This window comes from Rutidosis leptorrhynchoides, chromosome 1 (genome assembly GCF_046630445.1).
Source record: "Rutidosis leptorrhynchoides isolate AG116_Rl617_1_P2 chromosome 1, CSIRO_AGI_Rlap_v1, whole genome shotgun sequence".
Taxonomy (NCBI): domain Eukaryota; kingdom Viridiplantae; phylum Streptophyta; class Magnoliopsida; order Asterales; family Asteraceae; genus Rutidosis; species Rutidosis leptorrhynchoides.
The window spans coordinates 408,641,737-408,661,802 of NC_092333.1; the positions used below are offsets into that span (position 1 = coordinate 408,641,737).

Consider the following 20,066-nt stretch of genomic DNA (forward strand, 5'->3'; position numbering starts at 1 on the left):
ATGTTAGTAAAAGATGATACGGAAGAAGATTATAATTATATTAACACATGTACGATAAAAATTATGATTACGAATTAGAACTAACGAGTTCATATTTAAAAGTTAGGAATTAGGCACGAAGATTATTATGACTATTGATATTATTATTAAAAATATCGTTATTTTTAAAATTATCATTGTTATTAAAACTATCATTTTTATTAAGACTATCATGATTAGTAAAATTATCATTTTTACTAAAAGTTTCATTATTAGTAAAACTACCATTTTTACTATCATTAATATTAATATAATTACTACTATTATTATTATTGATATAATTTTATCAAATAAATATTAGTTATATAAAAATATATTTAATACATATAATCTAACTATATTTATAATTTTATAATAAATATTAATTAGTTATCTAAAATACATGATATATTTAATTTACTATTTTAATATAACAGATATATAGATATATATAACAATTGAAATAACAAATATCTTATTATTTTAAAATAAGTAATATATTATATAAATAATACATATATACTAAGTTGATTATTATTACATGTTAAATTATATGTTTTGATATATATATATATATATATATATATATATATATATATATATATATATATATATATATATATATATATATATATATATATAAAGGATATAGGTTCGTGAATCCGAGGCCAACCCTACACTTGTTCAATGACGTCATATGTATTTTTACTACAAAATACAGTATAGTGAGTTTCATTTGCTCCATTTTACTCTTTACATTTTTGGGACTGAGAATACATGCGCTGTTTTTACAACTGCTTTATTAAATGCTTTTGAAATATATTTTGGACTGCGAATACGTGAAATGCTTTTATAAATGTTTGACGAGATAGACACAAGCAAAACATTCCTCGAATGAATTATTATGCAGACAGAAGTTCTGCGGATTATTATTGAATTATGTGGACATGATAATTGCCACCATTGAATTATGTGGACATGATAATTGCCACCATTGAATTATGTGGACATGATAATTGCCACCAGTTGATGTGAATGTTATATATTGAGAGAATGATTTTATACACAGGTTATGTGTATGTTATTTTTGTACAAGATATGTGTACGGTTACTATGATTTATGAAAATGGTTTCGTACACGAGAAAGATGTACTGTATTTAAAGGATATAGCATGTACATTACAGGTGGGTATAGGATTCGGGCCCATTTGTACCATGCATCATTTAAATTTTGCGGACTATCAAAATGATGAATTTTATTGTTTTATGATAAACTTATGAACTCACCAACCTTTTGGTTGACACTTTAAAGCATGTTTATTCTCAGGTATGAAAGAAATCTTCCGCTGTGCATTTGCTCATATCACATGGAGTCGTTCATGGCATATAGAAGTCAGTATCATCGCGATGGTACCAGATGTTATTGTATTCGTTCAGGAAGATTTTGGACGGGGTATGACAGTGTACGGAGAAAAGAGCAACGCGAAGTTAAATCTTATTAGTAACCTGAAGGCACAAAAACTAATAAGAAAAGGTTGTTATGCTGTGCTAGCACACATCGAGAAAGTCAATTCCAAAGAAAAGAACATCAATGATGTTCCCGTCGCAAAAGAATTTCCCGATGTATTTCCGAAAGAATTACCGGGACTACCTCCACACCGATCCTTTGAATTTCAAATAGACCTTGTACCGGGAGCTGCACCAATAGCTAGTGCTCCATACAAAGTCGCACCCAGCGAAATGAAGGAACTTCAGAGCCAATTACAAGAACTTTTAGAGCATAGTTTCATTCGACCAAGCACATCACCGTGGGGAGCACCTATTTTGTTTGTCAAGAAGAAGGATGGTACATTTAGGTTATGTATCGACTACCGAGAGTTGAACAAACTTACCATCAAGAACCGCTACCCACTACCGAGAATCGACGACTTATTTGATCAACTACAAGGCTCGTCGGTTTATTCGAAGATTGATTTACATTCTGGGTATCATCAAATGCGGGTGAAGGAGGATGATATTCCAAAGACTACTTTTAGGACGCGTTACGGTGATTACGAGTTTATGGTTATGCTGTTTGGGTTGACTAACGCACCAGCTGTATTCATGGACCTCATGAACCGAGTGTGTGGACCATACCTTGACAAGTTTGTCATTGTTTTCATCGATGACATACTTATTTACTCAAAGAATGACCAAGAGCACGAAGAACATTTGAGAAAAGTGTTAGAGTTGTTAAGGAAAGAAAAACTGTACGCTAAGTTTTCAAATTGTGCATTTTGGTTAGAAGAAGTTCAATTTCTCGGACACATAGTGAACAAAGAAGGTATTCAGGTGGATCCAGCAAAGATTGAAACCGTTGAAAAGTGGGAAACCCCGAAAACACCGAAGCATATACGCCAATTTTTAGGACTGGCTGGTTACTACAGAAGATTCATCCAAGATTTTTCCAAAATAGCAAAACCTTTGACTGCATTAACGCATAAAGGGAAGAAATTTGAATGGAAGGATGAGCAGGAGAAAGCGTTTCGATTGTTGAAGAAAAAGTTAACTACGGCACCTATATTGTCATTGCCTAAGGGGAATGATGATTTTGTGATATATTGTGACGCCTCAAAGCAAGGCCTCGGTTGTGTATTAATGCAACGAACGAAGGTAATTGCTTATGCGTCCAGACAATTGAAGATTCACGAGCAAAATTATACGACTCATGATTTGGAATTGGGTGCTGTTGTTTTTGCATTAAAGACTTGGAGGCACTACTTATATGGGGTCAAAAGTATTATATATACCGACCACAAAAGTCTCCAACATATATTTAATCAGAAACAACTGAACATGAGACATCGTAGGTGGATTGAACTGTTGAATGATTACGACTTTGAGATTCGTTACTAACCTTACTACTCAAATAAAGGAGGCGCAACAGGGAGTTTTAAAAGAGGGAAGTTTGAAGAATGAAATACCCAAAGGATCGGAGAAACATCTTAATATTCGGGAAGACGGAACCCGGTATAGGGCTGAAAGAATTTGGGTACCAAAGTTTGGAGATGTGAGAGAAATGGTACTTAAGGAAGCACATAAAACCAGATACTCAATACATCCCGGAGCGGGAAAGATGTACAAAGAGCTCAAGAAGCACTTTTTGTGGCCGGGTATGAAAGCCAATATTGCTAGATATGTGGGAGAATGCTTGACATGTTCTAAGGTCAAGGCCGAACATCAGAAACCATCAGGTCTACTTCAACAACCTGAAATCCCGGAATGGAAATGGGAAAACATTACCATGGATTTTATTACTAAATTGTCAAGGACTGCAAGTGGTTATGATACTATTTGGGTAATAGTTGATCGTCTCACCAAATCAGCACACTTTCTGCCAATAAGAGAAGATGATAAAATGGAGAAGTTGGCACGATTATATTTGAAGGAAGTTGTCTCCAGACATGGAATACCAATCTCTATTATCTCTGATAGGGATGGTAGATTTGTTTCAAGGTTTTGGCAGACATTACAGCAAGCATTGGGAACTCGTCTAGACATGAGTACTGTCTACCATCCACAAACTGATGGACAGAGCGAAAGGACGATACAGACGCTTGAAGACATGCTACGAACATGTGTTATTGATTTTGTAAACAGTTGGGATCGACATCTACCGTTAGCAGAATTTTCCTACAACAACAGTTACCATTCAAGTATTGAGATGGCGCCGTTTGAAGCACTTTATGGTAGAAAGTGCAGGTCTTCGATTAGTTGGAACGAAGTCGGAGATACACAAATTACGGGTCCGGAGATAATCCAAGAAACTACAGATAAAATCATCCAAATTCAACAACGGTTGAAAGCCGCAGAGTCGACAAAAGAGCTACGCGGACCTTAAAAGGAAAGATATAGAATTTGAAATTAGAGAGATGGTCATGCTTAAGGTATCACCTTAGAAAGGCGTTGTTCGATTTGGTAAACGAGGGAAATTAAATCCAAGGTACATTGGACCATTCAAGATTATTGATCATGTCGGACCAGTAGCTTACCGATTTGAGTTACCTCAACAACTCGCGGCTGTACATAACACCTTCCATGTCTCGAATTTGAAGAAATGTTTTGCTAAAGAAGATCTCACTATTCCGTTAGACGAAATCCAAATCAACGAAAAACTTCAATTCATCGAAGAACCCGTCGAAATAATGGATCGTGAGGTTAAAAGACGTAAGTAAAACAAGATACCAATTGTTAAGGTTCGACGGAATGCTTGTAGGGGACCCGAGTTCACCTGGGAGCATGAAGATCAGATGAAGAAGAAATACTCGCACCTATTTCCAGAAGATTCGTCAACACCTTCAACAGCTTAAAATTTCGGGACGAAATTTATTTAACGGGTAGGTACTGTAGTGACCCGAAATTTTCCATGTTTATATATTTATATATTAAATGAAATTGATATTTACATGATTAAATGTTTCCAACATGTTAAGCAATCAAACTTGTTAAGATTTGATTAACTGAAATAGGTTTCATATAGACAATTGACCACCCAAGTTGACCGGCGATTCACGAACGTTAAAACTTGTAAAAACAACATGAAATATATATATATATATATATATATATATATATATATATATATATATATATATATATATATATATATATATATATATAACATGATATTATGATGAGTAAGTATCTCACCAAGTACATTAACAATGAGTTATATACATAAAATGAAAGTAGTGAATTAAGAAACGCGAAACGATATATATAACGGCTATCGTTACAACAACGTCTTACTAAATACATATGTATCATGTTAAGATATTAATACACTATGTTTAACATCATGAAATGATAATTACATATATCATTAAGCGTATTAACAGTGAACTACACGAGTAAGATGAGACTACTAACTTAAGGATTTTGAAACAATACATATATGTAACGATTATCGTTGTAATAGTATTTTACACATATTTATATGATATTAAGATATATTAATACACCATGTTAACATAACAATTTAACATCTCATTTAAGTGTAATAACAATGGATCAATTACATTTAACAAGATCGTTAACTTAAAGGTTCTGAAACAACACTTACATATAACGACTAACGATGACTTAACGACTCAGTTAAATGTATAGACATGTAGTGTATTAAGATGTATTAATACACTTTTGAAAGACTTCATGACATATATCAAAGTACTTCTACTTAACAAAAATGCTTACAATTACATCCTCATTCATTTTCATCAACAATTCTACTCGTATGCACCCGTATTCGTACTCGTACAATACACAGCTTCTAAGATGTATATACTATTGGTATATACACTCAATCATCAGATCCTTAGTAGCCCATGTGAGTCATTAAACATGTGGGAACCATCATTTGGCAACTAGCATGAAATATCTCACAAAATTACAAAAAATATTATAAATCATTCATGAATTATTTACATGAAAACAAACTTACACATCCTTTATATCTAATCCATATATCAACGACCAAAAACACCTACAAACACTTTAATTCTTCAATTTTCTTCATCTAATTGATCTCTCTCAAGTTCTATCTTCAAGTTCTAAGTGTTCTTCATAAATTCTATAAGTTCTAGTTTCATAAAATCAAGAATTCTATCGAGTTTGCAAGATTACTTCCAAGCTTTCTAATCCAATCCAAGTAATCATCTAAGCTCAAGAAATCTTTCTTATTTACAGTAAGATATCTTTCTAATACAAGGTAATACTCATATTTAAACTTTGATTCAATTTCTATAACTATAACTATCTTCTTTCGAGTGGAAATTTTACTTGAACTTGTTTTCATGTCATGATTTACTTCAAGAACTTTCAAGCCATTCAAGAATCCTATGAAGCTAGATCAATTTTTGTCACTTCCATTAGGTTTAGCTACTAAACTTGAGGTAGTAATGATGTTCATAACATCATTCGATTCATATATATAAAACTATCTTATTCGAAGATTTGAACATGTAATCACTAGAACATAGTTTAGTTAATTCTAAACTTGTTCGCAAACAAGGTTAATCCTTCTAACTTGACTTTTAAAATCAACTAAACACATGTTCTATATCTATATGATATGCTAACTTAATGATTTAAAACCTGGAAACACGAAGAACACCGTAAAAACCGGGCATACGCCGTCGTAGTAACACCGCGGGCTGTTTTGGGTTAGTTAATTAAAAACTATGATAAACTTTGATTTAAAAGCTATTCTTCTGGGAAAATGATTTTTCTTATGAACATGAAACTATATCCAAAAATCATGGTTAAACTCAAAGTGGAAGTATGTTTTTCAAAATGGTCATCTAGACGTCGTTCTTTCGACTGAAATGACAACCTTTACAAAAATGACTTGTAACCTATATTTCCGACTATAAACTTATACTTTTTCTGTTTAGATTCATAAACTTAAATTCAATATGAAACCATAGCAACTTGAATCACTCAAAACGGATTTAAAACGAAGAAGTTATGGGTAAAACAAGATTGGATAATTTTGCTTGTTGTAGCTACGTGAAATTTGTAACAAATCTATACAAATCCTAACATAATTAACTTATATTGTATTATACATGTATTCTAACATATATTATGTAATCTTGGGATACCATAGACACGAATACAATGTTTTGACATATCATATCGACCCATCTATATATATATTTCGGAACAACCATAGACACTCTATATGCAGTAATGTTGGAGTTAGCTATACAGGGTTGAGGTTGATTCCAAAATATTATATATACTTTGAGTTGTGATCTAGCCTGAGACTTGTATACACGAGGTCGTGGATTGATTCGAGATAAAATATATTGCTTTATTTCTGTACATCTAACTGTGGACAACTAGTTGTAGGTTACTAACGAGGACTGCTGACTTAACACACTCAAATCATTAAAACGTAATAAAAAATGTTGTAATTATATTTTGATCATACTTTGATATATATGTACATATTTGTTATAGGTTCGTGAATCAACCCGTGGCCAAGTCTTACTTCCCGACGAAGTAAAAATATGTGAAAGTGAGTTATAGTCCCACTTTTAAAATCTAATATTTTTGGGATGAGAATACATGCAGCTTTATAAATGTTTTACAAAATAGACACAAGTACATGAAACTACTTTCTATGGTTGAATGATTGAAGCCGAATATGCCCCTTTTTGCTTGGTAACCTAAGAATTAGTAAACCAGTCTACTAATTGACGTGAATCCTAAAGATAGATCTATTGGGCCCAATAAACCCCATCCGTTGTAGCGGATGCTTTAGTACTTCGAGTTTTTATATCATGTCCGATGGATGTCCCGGAATCATGGGGATATTCTTATATGCATCATGTTAATGTCGGTTACCAGGTGTTCACCATATGAATGATTTTTATCTCTATGTATGGGATAATGTTTATGAAAAATGAAAATATGAAATCTTGTGGTCTATTATTACGATTGATAAATATATAGGGTAAACCTATAACTCACCAACATTTTTGTTGACATTTTAAGCATGTTTATTCTCAGGTAATTGTTAAGAGCTTCCGCTGTTGCATACTAAATTAAGGACAAGATTTGGAGTCCATGCTTGTATAATATTGTTTGAAAACTGCATTCGAAGACATATGTTGTTGTGTAATATTATTGTAAACCATTATGTAATGGTCGTGGGAAAACGCTATATTTTTTATTATCATTTTTAAACCTTTAACGATAAATTAAAGGTTATGCTTTGTTTTAAAATCGAATGCAGTCTTTGAAAAACGTCTCATATAGAGGTTAAAACCTCGCAACGAAATCAATTAATATGGAACGTTTATAATCAATATGAACGGGACATTTCACAAGAGGCTCAGGGGTAACCCTACTTCAATCCTTAAACTGAAGTAGTTAAGTTCACGAATAGAGTTTTTGATAGTTGAAGGCAAGCCAGCAACGAAGAAGAACCGGCAACCAAACCAGCAAATGAACTTTAGTTCAGCCAATAGAGCTTTTATTCACTTAGTCGGAGAACCAGCAGACGAACCAACAGAGATTTACTTAGGTGATAAAAACTAGCTCACCCAGCTAAAGGATTATAGCTCAACCAGCATACGAACTTTAGTTCAACCAGCAAGCGACACTATTTTCTCTCTAAAGGGCCAGCATGCTAATACGACTCAAAGTTTAACTTATGCTTTCAATAAACCAGTCAAGTCATGTGCTTAACACGTGGGTGGCCGCTCTAGAATGTTTGGCTGTTCAAGGAAGATTCTCATCTATCATTGGTTGCTTCTTATCATGGGAAGAGCACTACAAATTGGCAGGTTTTTTCAGATTGTGTACTTTATTCTTATAGGATAATTTGTAATTGTTTGTGTTTTTTGTCTCATTTTTCTTTTTACGCTTTTTTCTTATCTAGAAAGTAGCTGTTATGCTTCTCCTATAAATAGAGAGCTCTTGTAATTATAAAACTCGGTTGATGAATGAATGAAAGTTTGATAGAGCTTATCTATTTACAAAATCTCCGTGTCTTTACGAATCTTTGATTCTGGTGGCTAGGAGTGGTTTTCTTTATCAGTGTTTGTGGTGTCACTTTATCAAACATTGTGGTGAAATCCAAATCTTCATCCTTGATATTATAGTTGTGGTGGAATCTTTATCAGCTGTAATTTGAAGGTTTGGAGTGTTTCTAGATATCTGATTGTGGTGGTATCTTTATCAATTGGGGTTTAGATTCTCTATCTTTTGTGTTCTTATTTTTAGAGTTTTATATTCTGCTTTGGGGTGTTAGTGTTATAAATTTGGGGTTTTCTGTTCAGATCTGTTAAATGAAGAAAACTTTTTCTAAATTGCGTTTTTAAAGTTATAATTACGCATCACATCCCGTAATTATAAATCCTAACATCCCCTAATTTTTATATTGATATTTACTTTTCGTGAAATGTCACTTTTATCCGTTATTTTTGGATTCACTTCTGCTTAGTTCGATCACGGATAAACGTCTTCATGTCTTACAATGCCACTATATGGTTTGATTATATAGTCCAAACTGTTTGGTTGGAGGTAATTGGTTAATGGTTCATTCGCTTTATGCTTTCAACCAAGTGATATCCTTAAGTTTTTGTGTGTCTTGTTAAGTTTGTTGGATTGGGATGCTGTTCTAGCATCGCTGTAATTTGTACAATAGTCGTATGGTTTAAAGTATTTTGGTTGAGAAATGTTTTAATTAAGGTTGTTTGTTGGTTAGTTAAATTATTATGTTTGTTTAGAGTCGCTTTGTGCTAATGCTATTTTAAGGTCGATATAATTCAAACATGATGGCTAGATCTGATTGACATACAAAACTTATTTAATACTCCGTGTATATTATTATTCTGAATTATGATTATGTCATGTCATGGTCACATTAAAATATACGGGTAAAATGTTGGGGGTGTAAGAAACAATATTGGACACACGTTTGATTCATAAAAAACATAAAAGTGATATCAAGTCATGGGATATCTTTTTCCATGTTGTCTTGTCTTAACTCTTAAGTTACACCTCACCCACTATTTCACACCATCATAAACTCATAAAACAAACATTTTAGTTATTAGTATTAAAAAAATAATAAACTTACATCATATCATATATAAGTTGATTTTATATTTATCACTTAAATCTGTATCTGTAATGAATAATATAAGTATTAAAATTATATAAACAAAGTCAATACTAAAAGAGAAAAATTTATATTTTGTAATTAATCAAAAAAATTTATAAACTTAAATATTATATGTTTAAACGTAACACTAAGGGCTACGTTTAGGATTCTCCTTAATATTATATCTTTTTTCTTATTGATATTAAAATAAATAAATAAATAAATAAATATATATATATATATATATATATATATATATATATATATATATATATATATATATATATATATATATATATATATATATCATTGATTATAATAATAGTAATATTATTATCATTATTAATATAATTATAATAATTGTTATTACTATAATAATAATTATTGTTACTATAATTTAATTACTATTATATATATATATATATATAATAGTAATTAAATTATAGTAACAATAATTATTATTATAGTAATAACAATTATTATAAGTATATATTAATAATGATAATAATATTACTATTATTATAATCAATGATATATATATATATATATATATATATATATATATATATATATATATATATATATATATATATATATAATAGTAATTAAATTATAGTAACAATAATTATTATTATAGTAATAACAATTATTATAAGTATATTAATAATGATAATAATATTACTATTATTATAATCAATGATATATATATATATATATATATATATATATATATATATATATATATATATATATATATATATATATATTATAATAGTAATTAAATTATAGTAACAATAATTATTATTATAGTAATAACAATTATTATAATTATATTAATAATGATAATAATATTACTATTATTATAATCAATGATAAATATGATAAAGGAGAGAAAGACAAAACTATTACAGGAATAACTAAAAAGAAAAAAAAGTATATCATATATATTATTATGTTTATTCATTTTTTTTTCAAAGTAATAAGAAAGAAAAATGTGAAAGGGGCATACTATTAAAAGGTAAAGTAATGTGAAAACAAAGGTATATTTTACTAACAGTCTAACACCAGTATTTTGTATTTATTTGTTAAAGTATTGTAATGTACGGTATATACAATACTACTACGTACAATATAACTACTTGGGCATAGTCTAGTGGTCACCGAGTTTTCAATGAAGCACGAGAAACGAGTTCGAATTTTGGTAACGTTCAAGATCGAATTAATTTGAGTTCTTACTTAGAACTTAGAAGAGCCTCAATGTGCACAATTCGTCCGATTACATGTCTCGTCGCTCGGGGACTCGTCACCCAGAGGTTTTACTCACTATCGTAGACTCAATATGCTTGTTGCTAGGGAAGTAGAGGTTTCCACTGCCAACTCAAAAAAAAAATATTATTACAATGTCTTTTGGATGTACACATAAAAATTGATCGGTAGTTTAGTAATCTCTTGTTAATAGCAACTATTTTGTTATACGGAGTACTTTCTAATGAAGGTGAGAATAATATTCCTACATTCGAGTTGAGTCAGTTAACTATATAGTTAGATATTGCTCAGAGTAATCATTTAAAAATATTTTAAATTTAAAAGTTTAGCGTTTTGGATTTTTAATATTTACATAACTGCATATCTCCTTTTTAACACAACGTAATTACGTGCATGTAGCGTGTTAAAAAGAAAAAAAAAGGAAAATATTGTTTGAAACGAGGGGTTTTATACATGAATGATGAATTCAACATAAATCAATACTGTATAGGAATTCATTTTTTGGTTTGGGTTTAGTCAGGAACCGTACATGTTCCGGACTAGTTACACCCAACCGAGTTAGATTGGTTCTATTATCGTCTCATTATCTTGATCTATGTGGGTTTTAATTTTTTTTAACGGCGGTTAGTCGTCATTGACGGGATCCGAACGCGATGTCGAAACCCGCCCACCCGATCATTTGTGACTCACACTGATCTAATTGCTACGCGATGAACTCATAACGTTTCGGTCTTCAAAACACAACTACAATAACTTTATACATGTAAAACTCATTCCTCATTTTTCAACATATATAAACCATCTACAACTTACATATATAACTCCTAACCTCTACCACTAATATACAACTGAAACCTGTGTAAATTTGAGCTAAAATAGGCCACAAAACCCTTGTATGTACGTACGTATACATTTTACAAATTAAATCTCGAACCCGACAAATCCCTATCGATCCACGGTCAAATCTTGAAGTATATCAATTATACCAAATCTTGAACACCTGGGCGGGTCCAGTCAGCATGATCCACGGTCAAATCCCTATCGATCAAGTTGTTCATTTGATCAGACTCATCGAAAAAAACTGAGCCATATCATCATGGAGTAATTAACACATATTTAACTGTCTTCTTTGAAAACATTAAATATGAAATCCCGGAAGCGTTTTGAGTACTGTACTGGGTCGACAGAAGATATCGAATTTGGATCGTATTGAAATGATTTATAGGCATGTTCAAGCTTTTTACTAATGTCATAATCTTGAAGTATATCAATTATACCAAAATAAAGGACCACATTATACAATTCTCCTGTTGGTTCTCCAACTAGTTGCGTTTCGTGACTTCTAACTGTAACTTCGACCCGAGCTGGCATATTATTTCCAAGCCTCATCGGTGTCGACCTGCAAATTAATAGTTTTATTATAAAAGTTCAAAAAAATTACCCCCTCCGTCCCAATTTAATAAACCCAGACAAAAAAATCACTCAGTTTAAAAAATATCATCATCACATTATACTTTGTATTTACTTTACATTTTTAACCATTATTTTTTACTTACCTTTTTATATTACATAAAAGAACTATTATTCTTATCAATTTATGGAATTGGAGTACGTATTAATTTGGGACAAAACAAAAAGGAACACATGACTATTGAATTGGGACGGAGGGAGTACAAATTTGATAACAAATGCTACATCATGACAACTAAGTACATTACTTTTTTGATAAAGCGACGTAGTTGGTTGTATGCATTAAATTTAGCTTTTGGCAACTTTCAGCTGATTTGACCCGTTCAACGCATTTTAACTTATTTCCATTTCCGTAAAAAAGTTTATTCGACCCGTTTGACCCGTATGAACCCAAATTATATGCAAATGGGTTGAAATGGTTATATCTACACAAAGTAACTTACCTTGTTAGATTGAGAGAACTGTCTGATACAGAAGAAACTCGAGGTGTTGTTACATCGCTATCTTCTTCGATGATCCCTAAAAATACGCTGTTAATTACAACTTCAGATCATGAAATTGTTTACAAAAAGAGAGAGAAAAAGAGATAAACCTGTGGGAGTGCAAGATTCAGATAACGAGCCTTCATCGGCTGATACATCATGATTGTTTTCTTGTATGCTAATTCCAACTAAAAGACTGTAATCCATAATCCTTTCGTGTTCAAGAAATTTGCAATCCGTATTAACTTGCCTGCATCACCCAAAATCTCCTTTTTATATAAGTTAATAGAAAGTATATAAAATTGAGAGTGAGAGAAGGTTGTAATATCACCTACAGAACTCTTGAAACCAATCTTTATGCAATCGGAAGATAAAATTGAGATCAAGGTCTTTAAGGGTGGTATTTGCATCGATTTCAGATTCAGGTTTATCGGTTATTCGCCCATGTGAAGATCCTTTTAAGTCAAATCGTTTACTAATAGGTAAATCCGTACAAAACAAATTTCCCATTATAGCAAACCGCACCTTTTTTTGTGAATTTCCATTCAACTTCACACAATGTAATCCAAACAACCTGGTGACAAGGGTGTTTTCGTATGCTTTTACATGCTCGAAATATGCTGGAAGCATCCTCTTTAGTACCTGAAATCATTATTAACAATCTAAGTATAAGCATATTCATAACATTATAACTAATTATATCAAGTATTAAATAAACTTAAATAGACAATTAGATGAAAATAGACTCACTTTCACTTCTGCTTTTTTCACCGTTTTTATCATGTACTTATCATCATTCGTCATGTAAAAAAAACTCCCACTTTTTCCAGGTGACGAAAGCTCCCGAAGACCCTCTGTCCCACAAATTGATAACATGTAATCAGCTTGATCCACATTAAACAATTTCCTAAGGCTCCTGCAACCATCCATATCCATATTTGTATTATTACATGAACATATACAGTTTTAAAACATATACACTCAACCGAAAACTAACCTGAAAACCAACGGGCAGTAGTCTTTAAACTTAAAATCGCAAGATTGGTGAGGTGGCGTATGTTTCGATCCCTCGGGTGGAAATTTGGTCCAACACTTTTCATTCGTATCGAAAGCTGTAGGCTTCAATTCAAGCGATTTAGTCGGAGAAGGCCTGCCTACAGAATGCCTAATATCGAACCATTAATCAGTAACAAACATCAACACATAACAAATGAATACATATACATACACATATACATACATTTTATACCTTATGCCAAGCTGTAAATTAAGCATGAGCTCATAATTTTTATGGTCTTTGCCAATAGTAACCCCTTGCCGCCTCGTCAGCAGTTGGTTACCTCCCGACCCGTGGATATATCCATTACCCGCCCAATTCGAACCCAACCCATCACCATTACTAACTCTCGAATCAATCGATTGTCTTCCACCTTTAAAAGAATTTTTCCTAACGGGTCGTTTTTGATACTTTCCATCATCATTGACCCAACTAAACATCTTATCAGAAGGAAACACCGAAATACATTCGGCCTCATAAACCACACACTCACTCATTTCCAACGAAAACAACTCATTCGGGTCCCAATCACTACCATTACCTTTCGGTGACCCGTTTTCCCAATTCCCATCATACCGATTCCCGTTCGCCCAAATCATCGACCCGTTCCCATTCATCTTCCCTTTCTTCCACTGCCCAACATACTGACCCCCATTACTCCATTCATACGTTCCGTACCCATCGTGCAACCCTTTCTTCCAATCACCATAATATTGATCACCATTCGCGTAACATTTACTACCTTTTCCATGTTTTTTATTCATAACCCAACTCCCGTTATACGTATGGTTCATCGAGCCCGTAAACGTACCTTCACCATCCATATAACAGCTCCTGAACTGTCCCTCATAAGTAGAACCTGAAGGCCAACTAAACTTACCTCTACCATTCATTTTTCCTTTATACCATTCACCAAAATACATACATCCATCTGCCCATAAATACTTCCCGGACCCATTCGGGCAGTTTTCGACTGCGGCCCATTGACCCATATAAATATCACCATTTCCAAATATCTTTTCAACATCAAAACACTCAGTAGTATTGTCACTAATTTCTTCATCAACATGAGCAACAGACATTGTTGTAAATATACTAACTGCCCTTTTCTTAGCAGTTGCTTGTGATTTCTTTATTTTAACTTCCCATGACTTCAAAATGCCAGCCATAATCTATGTATATGTATGTACCATTCAAAATCTGTATGTATATGTATGGAAGATTAACCTAGATCAATCTCACCTTGTATCATGAACATAACTCTCAGAGACAAAACAACAAACATCTGGAGTGCAACCCAAAAAGGACAAAATTTTGGTTGAAAACAAAAGGGACTCTCAGAATCTTAGACACCAATGAGAATGATGAAATGTTAAAAAGAAACAAAAAATGAAGTCTTGTGAAGTTGTGATTGCAGAATGGATGTATTAGATTTGGCAGAAAGTGGGGTACTTGTGTTTATTTTTTTTTTTTTTTTATTTTAAAGTCACATTCAAATTCAATTCAATTGAATGTGCCGAGCTGTTACATTTCATTGATTGCAAAAGGCAAGAAATAAAGAAAAGCTGTAATGGAATCAAACAATGACTTTTTTTTTTTTTTTTTTTTTTTTGAATAATTTTTTTTATATACTCCGTATATTTTTGTAGTAAAAATTTGATAGGACTGCGGTGGGTAGGTTTATATATGATGGATGTGGGCGTCCTCGAGTATTAAAAGTTGGATTCATTTGAATATTTCTCTATAAAAGATATAGCAATTCCCATTAACTGATCGAAGATGCATTAAATTTTAGCTCATGCATACGCTTTCAATGATCATCTAATAATCTAATTAAGAGTTGTAACGGAATTATGTTAATAACTACAGATAATGATATATTTAAGAGTACTGACTAGAAAGAGTTTTAACTACTTTTAATTCAAAAATGTTTTAAGTGTCGTTTTATTTAAAGAATAGTTTAATATATTATTGAGATGACAAATATTCGAGAATAAAACACTTTGATACGTAAGAAAGATACAGGCGTAATATGTTAAGACAAAAAGCAAGAATCAAATGGGCAATAGAGGGGGACGAGAACTCAAGGTATTTTCATGCGATTATCAAAAGAAGAAACAGTAGGAATAATATACGCGGGCTACACATCAATGGAACACGGCAGGAAAAACCGGGAGAAGTAAAAGATGAGGTACACAGGTATTTTCAAAACCTTTTCTCTGATCAGACCACAGATAAATTCAGTTTTATTGGGTTTGAAACTTCAAAAATTTCTCAAGATGATGCGAAAGACTTGAACTTCCTTTTGAGGAAGTTAAGGTATGGGAGGCAATCAAGGGTGTGGGGTTTCAAAAGCACCGGGGCCGGACGGTTTTAACTTCAACTTTTACAAGAAATATTTGTGGTTAATCAAAGATGATTTGATGAAAGCCCTTCGGTGGTTTCGGGATATGTGCGAATTTTCGGCAGGGTGTAATGCCTCCTTTATCACATTAATCCCAAAAAAAAAAAGATCTTATGTTCTTAAAAGATTATCGGCTGATAAGTCTAATTGGGAGCTATTATAAGAATATTTCGAAAATATTAGCCAATAGACTTCGCGGGGTTATTAATCAGCTCATTGGTATGGAGCAGAGCGCTTTTATCAAAGGTCGATCAATTCTTGATAGTATTCTTATTGCTAACGAACTTGTGGATGATGTTAAAAGGAGAAAATCTAGATGCTTTATCTTCAAGGCAAACTTTGAGAAGGCTTTTGATTGTGTTCGATGGAAATTTCTACTTGAGATTATGACTAACATGGGATTCGGGGTTAAATGGAGGTCTTGGATGGAAGCTTGTTTTAGATCGGCATCTATCTCCGTCCTAGTTAACGGATCTCCCACAAAAGAATTCACTCTCCAAAAAGGGGTGCCGAGGTGATCCTTTATTCCCTTTTCTTTTTATCATTGCAAGTGAAGGTTTAAACATCTTAGCAAACATTGCTATTCGAGATGGATTGTTGAGAGGCATTGAAATAGGAGATAACAAAGTTAATATTTCCCACCTTCAATTTGCGGACGACACAGTTTTCTTTGGCGAGTGGGGTAAGGTTAATGTAAGTAACGTCTTTAAAACACTCACTTGCTTCGAAAAAGCATCGAGACTAAAAATCAACATGAGCAAAAGTCAACTAATCGGGATTGGTGTACCCTGGTCTGATGTTGTAAATATGGCAGATAGGTTTAAATGTTGTGCGGTAAAATCCCATTTGTGTACCTAGGAATGTTGTTCGGTCAGAAAACTCATAGAAAAGAAGCATGGGATACGGTAGTTGGGAAATTTAACAAAAGGTTATCGGATTAGAAAGCAAGAACAATGTCGTTTGGTGGTCTCCTAACTCTTGTTAAATCGGTCCTTAGTAGCTTACCACTATACTTCCTTCTTGTTGTTGTTTCGTGCTCCCTCAAGTTTCATCAACCTTCTCGAGAGTTTGTGGCGTAAGTTTTTCTGGGGCGGGTCAGGTGATGAATCAAAACTACCATGGGTTAAATGGAATTCCTTACTTCGACCTTATCGGGAGGGCGGGTTGAATATTGGGTCACTAAAATCGAAAAACTGGGCTCTTTTGGGTAAATGGTGGTGGCATTTTTGGAATGAAAATGGCTCACTTTGGGTGAATGTAATCAAAAGCATTTACGGGAGGGATGAGGGTTGGGGCAATTAAACGCTAACTCTTCTTTGAAGTCTTCTACAGTGTGGCACAACATCAAAAAGATCAGTAACGAGATGAATAAAGTTGGTTTTAATTTGGAAGCTATTTTCGAAAGGGTAATTGGAGATGGGCACGACATCAGGTTCTGGGACGATTGTGGATCAGGGAGACAAAATTGAATGAAGCTTTCCCTAGACTTTATAGACTGGAAACAGCTAGGAATGCTTCGGTTAAAGATAGGGTGAGGTTCTCAAATTGGTCTTAGCATTATTCATGGGCTTGGTCAAGGGATCTACGTGGTAGGGTTCATGACGAATTACAGGAACTTATTTCGAATATTGAGAATCATGCAACACTTAATTCTGGGAGCTACTCGTGGGCATGTAACTTAGGCGGGAAAAACGTGTATATTGCAAAACTAGTTACAGAAAAAATCGATGAATTAATCCTTCCAAGGGATTCTTCAAGTGGTAAAATGCTACACAACAATCTTCTTCCGCAAAAGATTGGAATTTTTGTTTGGAAAACTTTGAGAAGTAGAATTGTGGTTAGGGTAGAACTAGACAAACGGGGTGAAACATCCCGTCAATATAATCCATGACGACTAACGTTTACTCGATCCCACAGCATTGGTCATTAACTCTATATGAACATATTTTTTTTACAACCATTGAATTCATTTATTGAAAGGGATTTCTCAAAAAGAAAATCCAACATTTAAAAGTTTTAAAGACAAATCAAAGAGTTAAATGTTGGCTCAAACGTCAACCAACAACTATAATAACCGAATGTATGAAAACTGAATGCAATATTTATACATGCTTAAATAAAAATCTGCGACACAATATGCAAACTCTCTAGCCAGCGGAAGCATATGCAAAGAAATTAAGTACCTGAGAATAAAACATGCGAGTAAAAGTCAATAAAAATGTTAAGTGAATTATAGGTTTAGTATAACAACTGTAAAAAAAAAATTAGACCACAAGATTTAATGTTGAAAACGTATAAAATGATTATTACATCTTTCGTGAGCACTCAGTAACTTAACTTGTCTCATTTTATTTACCCTTGCATTATATAATATACACAGAAACATGTGTATCTTCTAACGAAGTACTAGACATTCCGTTAAAAACTAGCGCGACTAGCACAGAATGGGGCGGCCATGCCCGATAGATCTATCCATAGGATTTTTGTTTACCAGCAAAAACTAGTAATTAAAAGTTACCAAATTAGAGAATATTTGTGTTTCAACTCACAATGAATAATTTACCATGATTTGTCACTTGTGTCTAATATGTAAAACAAAAAGCATGTATTCTCATCCCAAAAGATTTAAAAGAGTAGAAAAAGGTGGGACTATAACTCACTTGTAAATCGTAGAGAGTAAATAATATGATTTTTCAATACGTTGAAAAATACGACTTAACCTTCGACATATTCACGAACCTATAATATATATATATATATATATATATATATATATATATATATATATATATATATATATATATATATATATATATATATATATATATATATATCAAATATACTACAATTATATTCGAATACTAATTATATCATTCTTATATGATACTTTTTATTAGTCAAGTTAGTAGTCCTTTGTTAGTAGTCCAAAAGTCCAATAATAGTCCAATAGTCCAATATATAATCTTAGAATTAATCAAGACGTGGTGTATACATATTGTTTTAGAATCAATCACGACCCATTGTATACATATTGTCTTAGAATTAACCAAGACATATTATACACATGTTGTCTTATGATTTATCTAAACTTATTGTATACATAACCAAGACTATATTATTCTATATACTGTAACGACCCTACTTTTTACGTTATCTTTTCCCGTTAATTATTTAATGACCGTTAATTGTTGTTCGTGCCTCGTCATTTCTATGACCTATATTATTATTTTAGTAATAATATATTAATTATTATGTGTTATGTGAATATTTGTATTCATATTTTAAATCGTACGTTTCTACGTATCGTGGATTTCTATCCGGCGAATCTTTTCAGTTTTCAAACCAACGGTCGAGCTTTTGGGATTTTTAAGTCCTAATTATTTTAAATATGATATTTTAATGTCATATGTTTATATATAGTGTTTATAAATATGTGATGACCCGGAAAATTTCGACTAATTTAAACCAATTCTCTATATGATTTAATATTATGTAAATATATATATATATATATATATATATATATATATATATATATATATATATATATATATATATATATATATATATATATATATATATATATATATATATATATATTATAAGATGTACAAGTAAAACACTAATTGCTACTGTAAAAACGACTTTGCTAGAGTAAAACACTATTTGCTACAGTGAAACACTATTTGCTACAGTGCTACAGTGAAAACGACT

The 20,066-nt window shown here is 32.2% G+C and overlaps 1 protein-coding gene across 1 annotated transcript; it reads right to left on the reverse strand.

Annotated features, from left to right (window-relative positions):
* Positions 1-11,959: 11,959 nt before the first annotated feature.
* Positions 11,960-15,238, reverse strand: LOC139871696 (phosphatidylinositol 4-phosphate 5-kinase 6-like). Its single transcript, XM_071859426.1, has 7 exons — positions 14,141-15,238; positions 13,889-14,056; positions 13,642-13,807; positions 13,223-13,533; positions 13,002-13,141; positions 12,853-12,928; positions 11,960-12,338 (listed from the first exon to the last, which is right to left on the reverse strand). Exons 1-7 carry the CDS (start codon positions 15,115-15,117, stop codon positions 12,056-12,058), a joined length of 2,121 nt encoding a protein of 706 aa, XP_071715527.1. The 5' UTR covers positions 15,118-15,238; the 3' UTR covers positions 11,960-12,055.
* Positions 15,239-20,066: the final 4,828 nt, after the last annotated feature.

What these genes read in the sequence shown, in the direction of transcription:
- LOC139871696 (XM_071859426.1), bottom strand. Translation starts at nt 15,117, where the DNA reads ATGGCTGGCATTTTGAAGTCATGGGAAGTTAAAATAAAGAAATCACAA. An exon ending in TACTGCCCGTTGGTTTTCAG is followed by an intron (nt 13,808 to 13,888) that starts GTTAGTTTTCGG and finishes GGATGGTTGCAG; the next exon opens with GAGCCTTAGGAAATTGTTTA. An exon ending in TGAAAAAAGCAGAAGTGAAA is followed by an intron (nt 13,534 to 13,641) that starts GTGAGTCTATTT and finishes TAATGATTTCAG; the next exon opens with GTACTAAAGAGGATGCTTCC.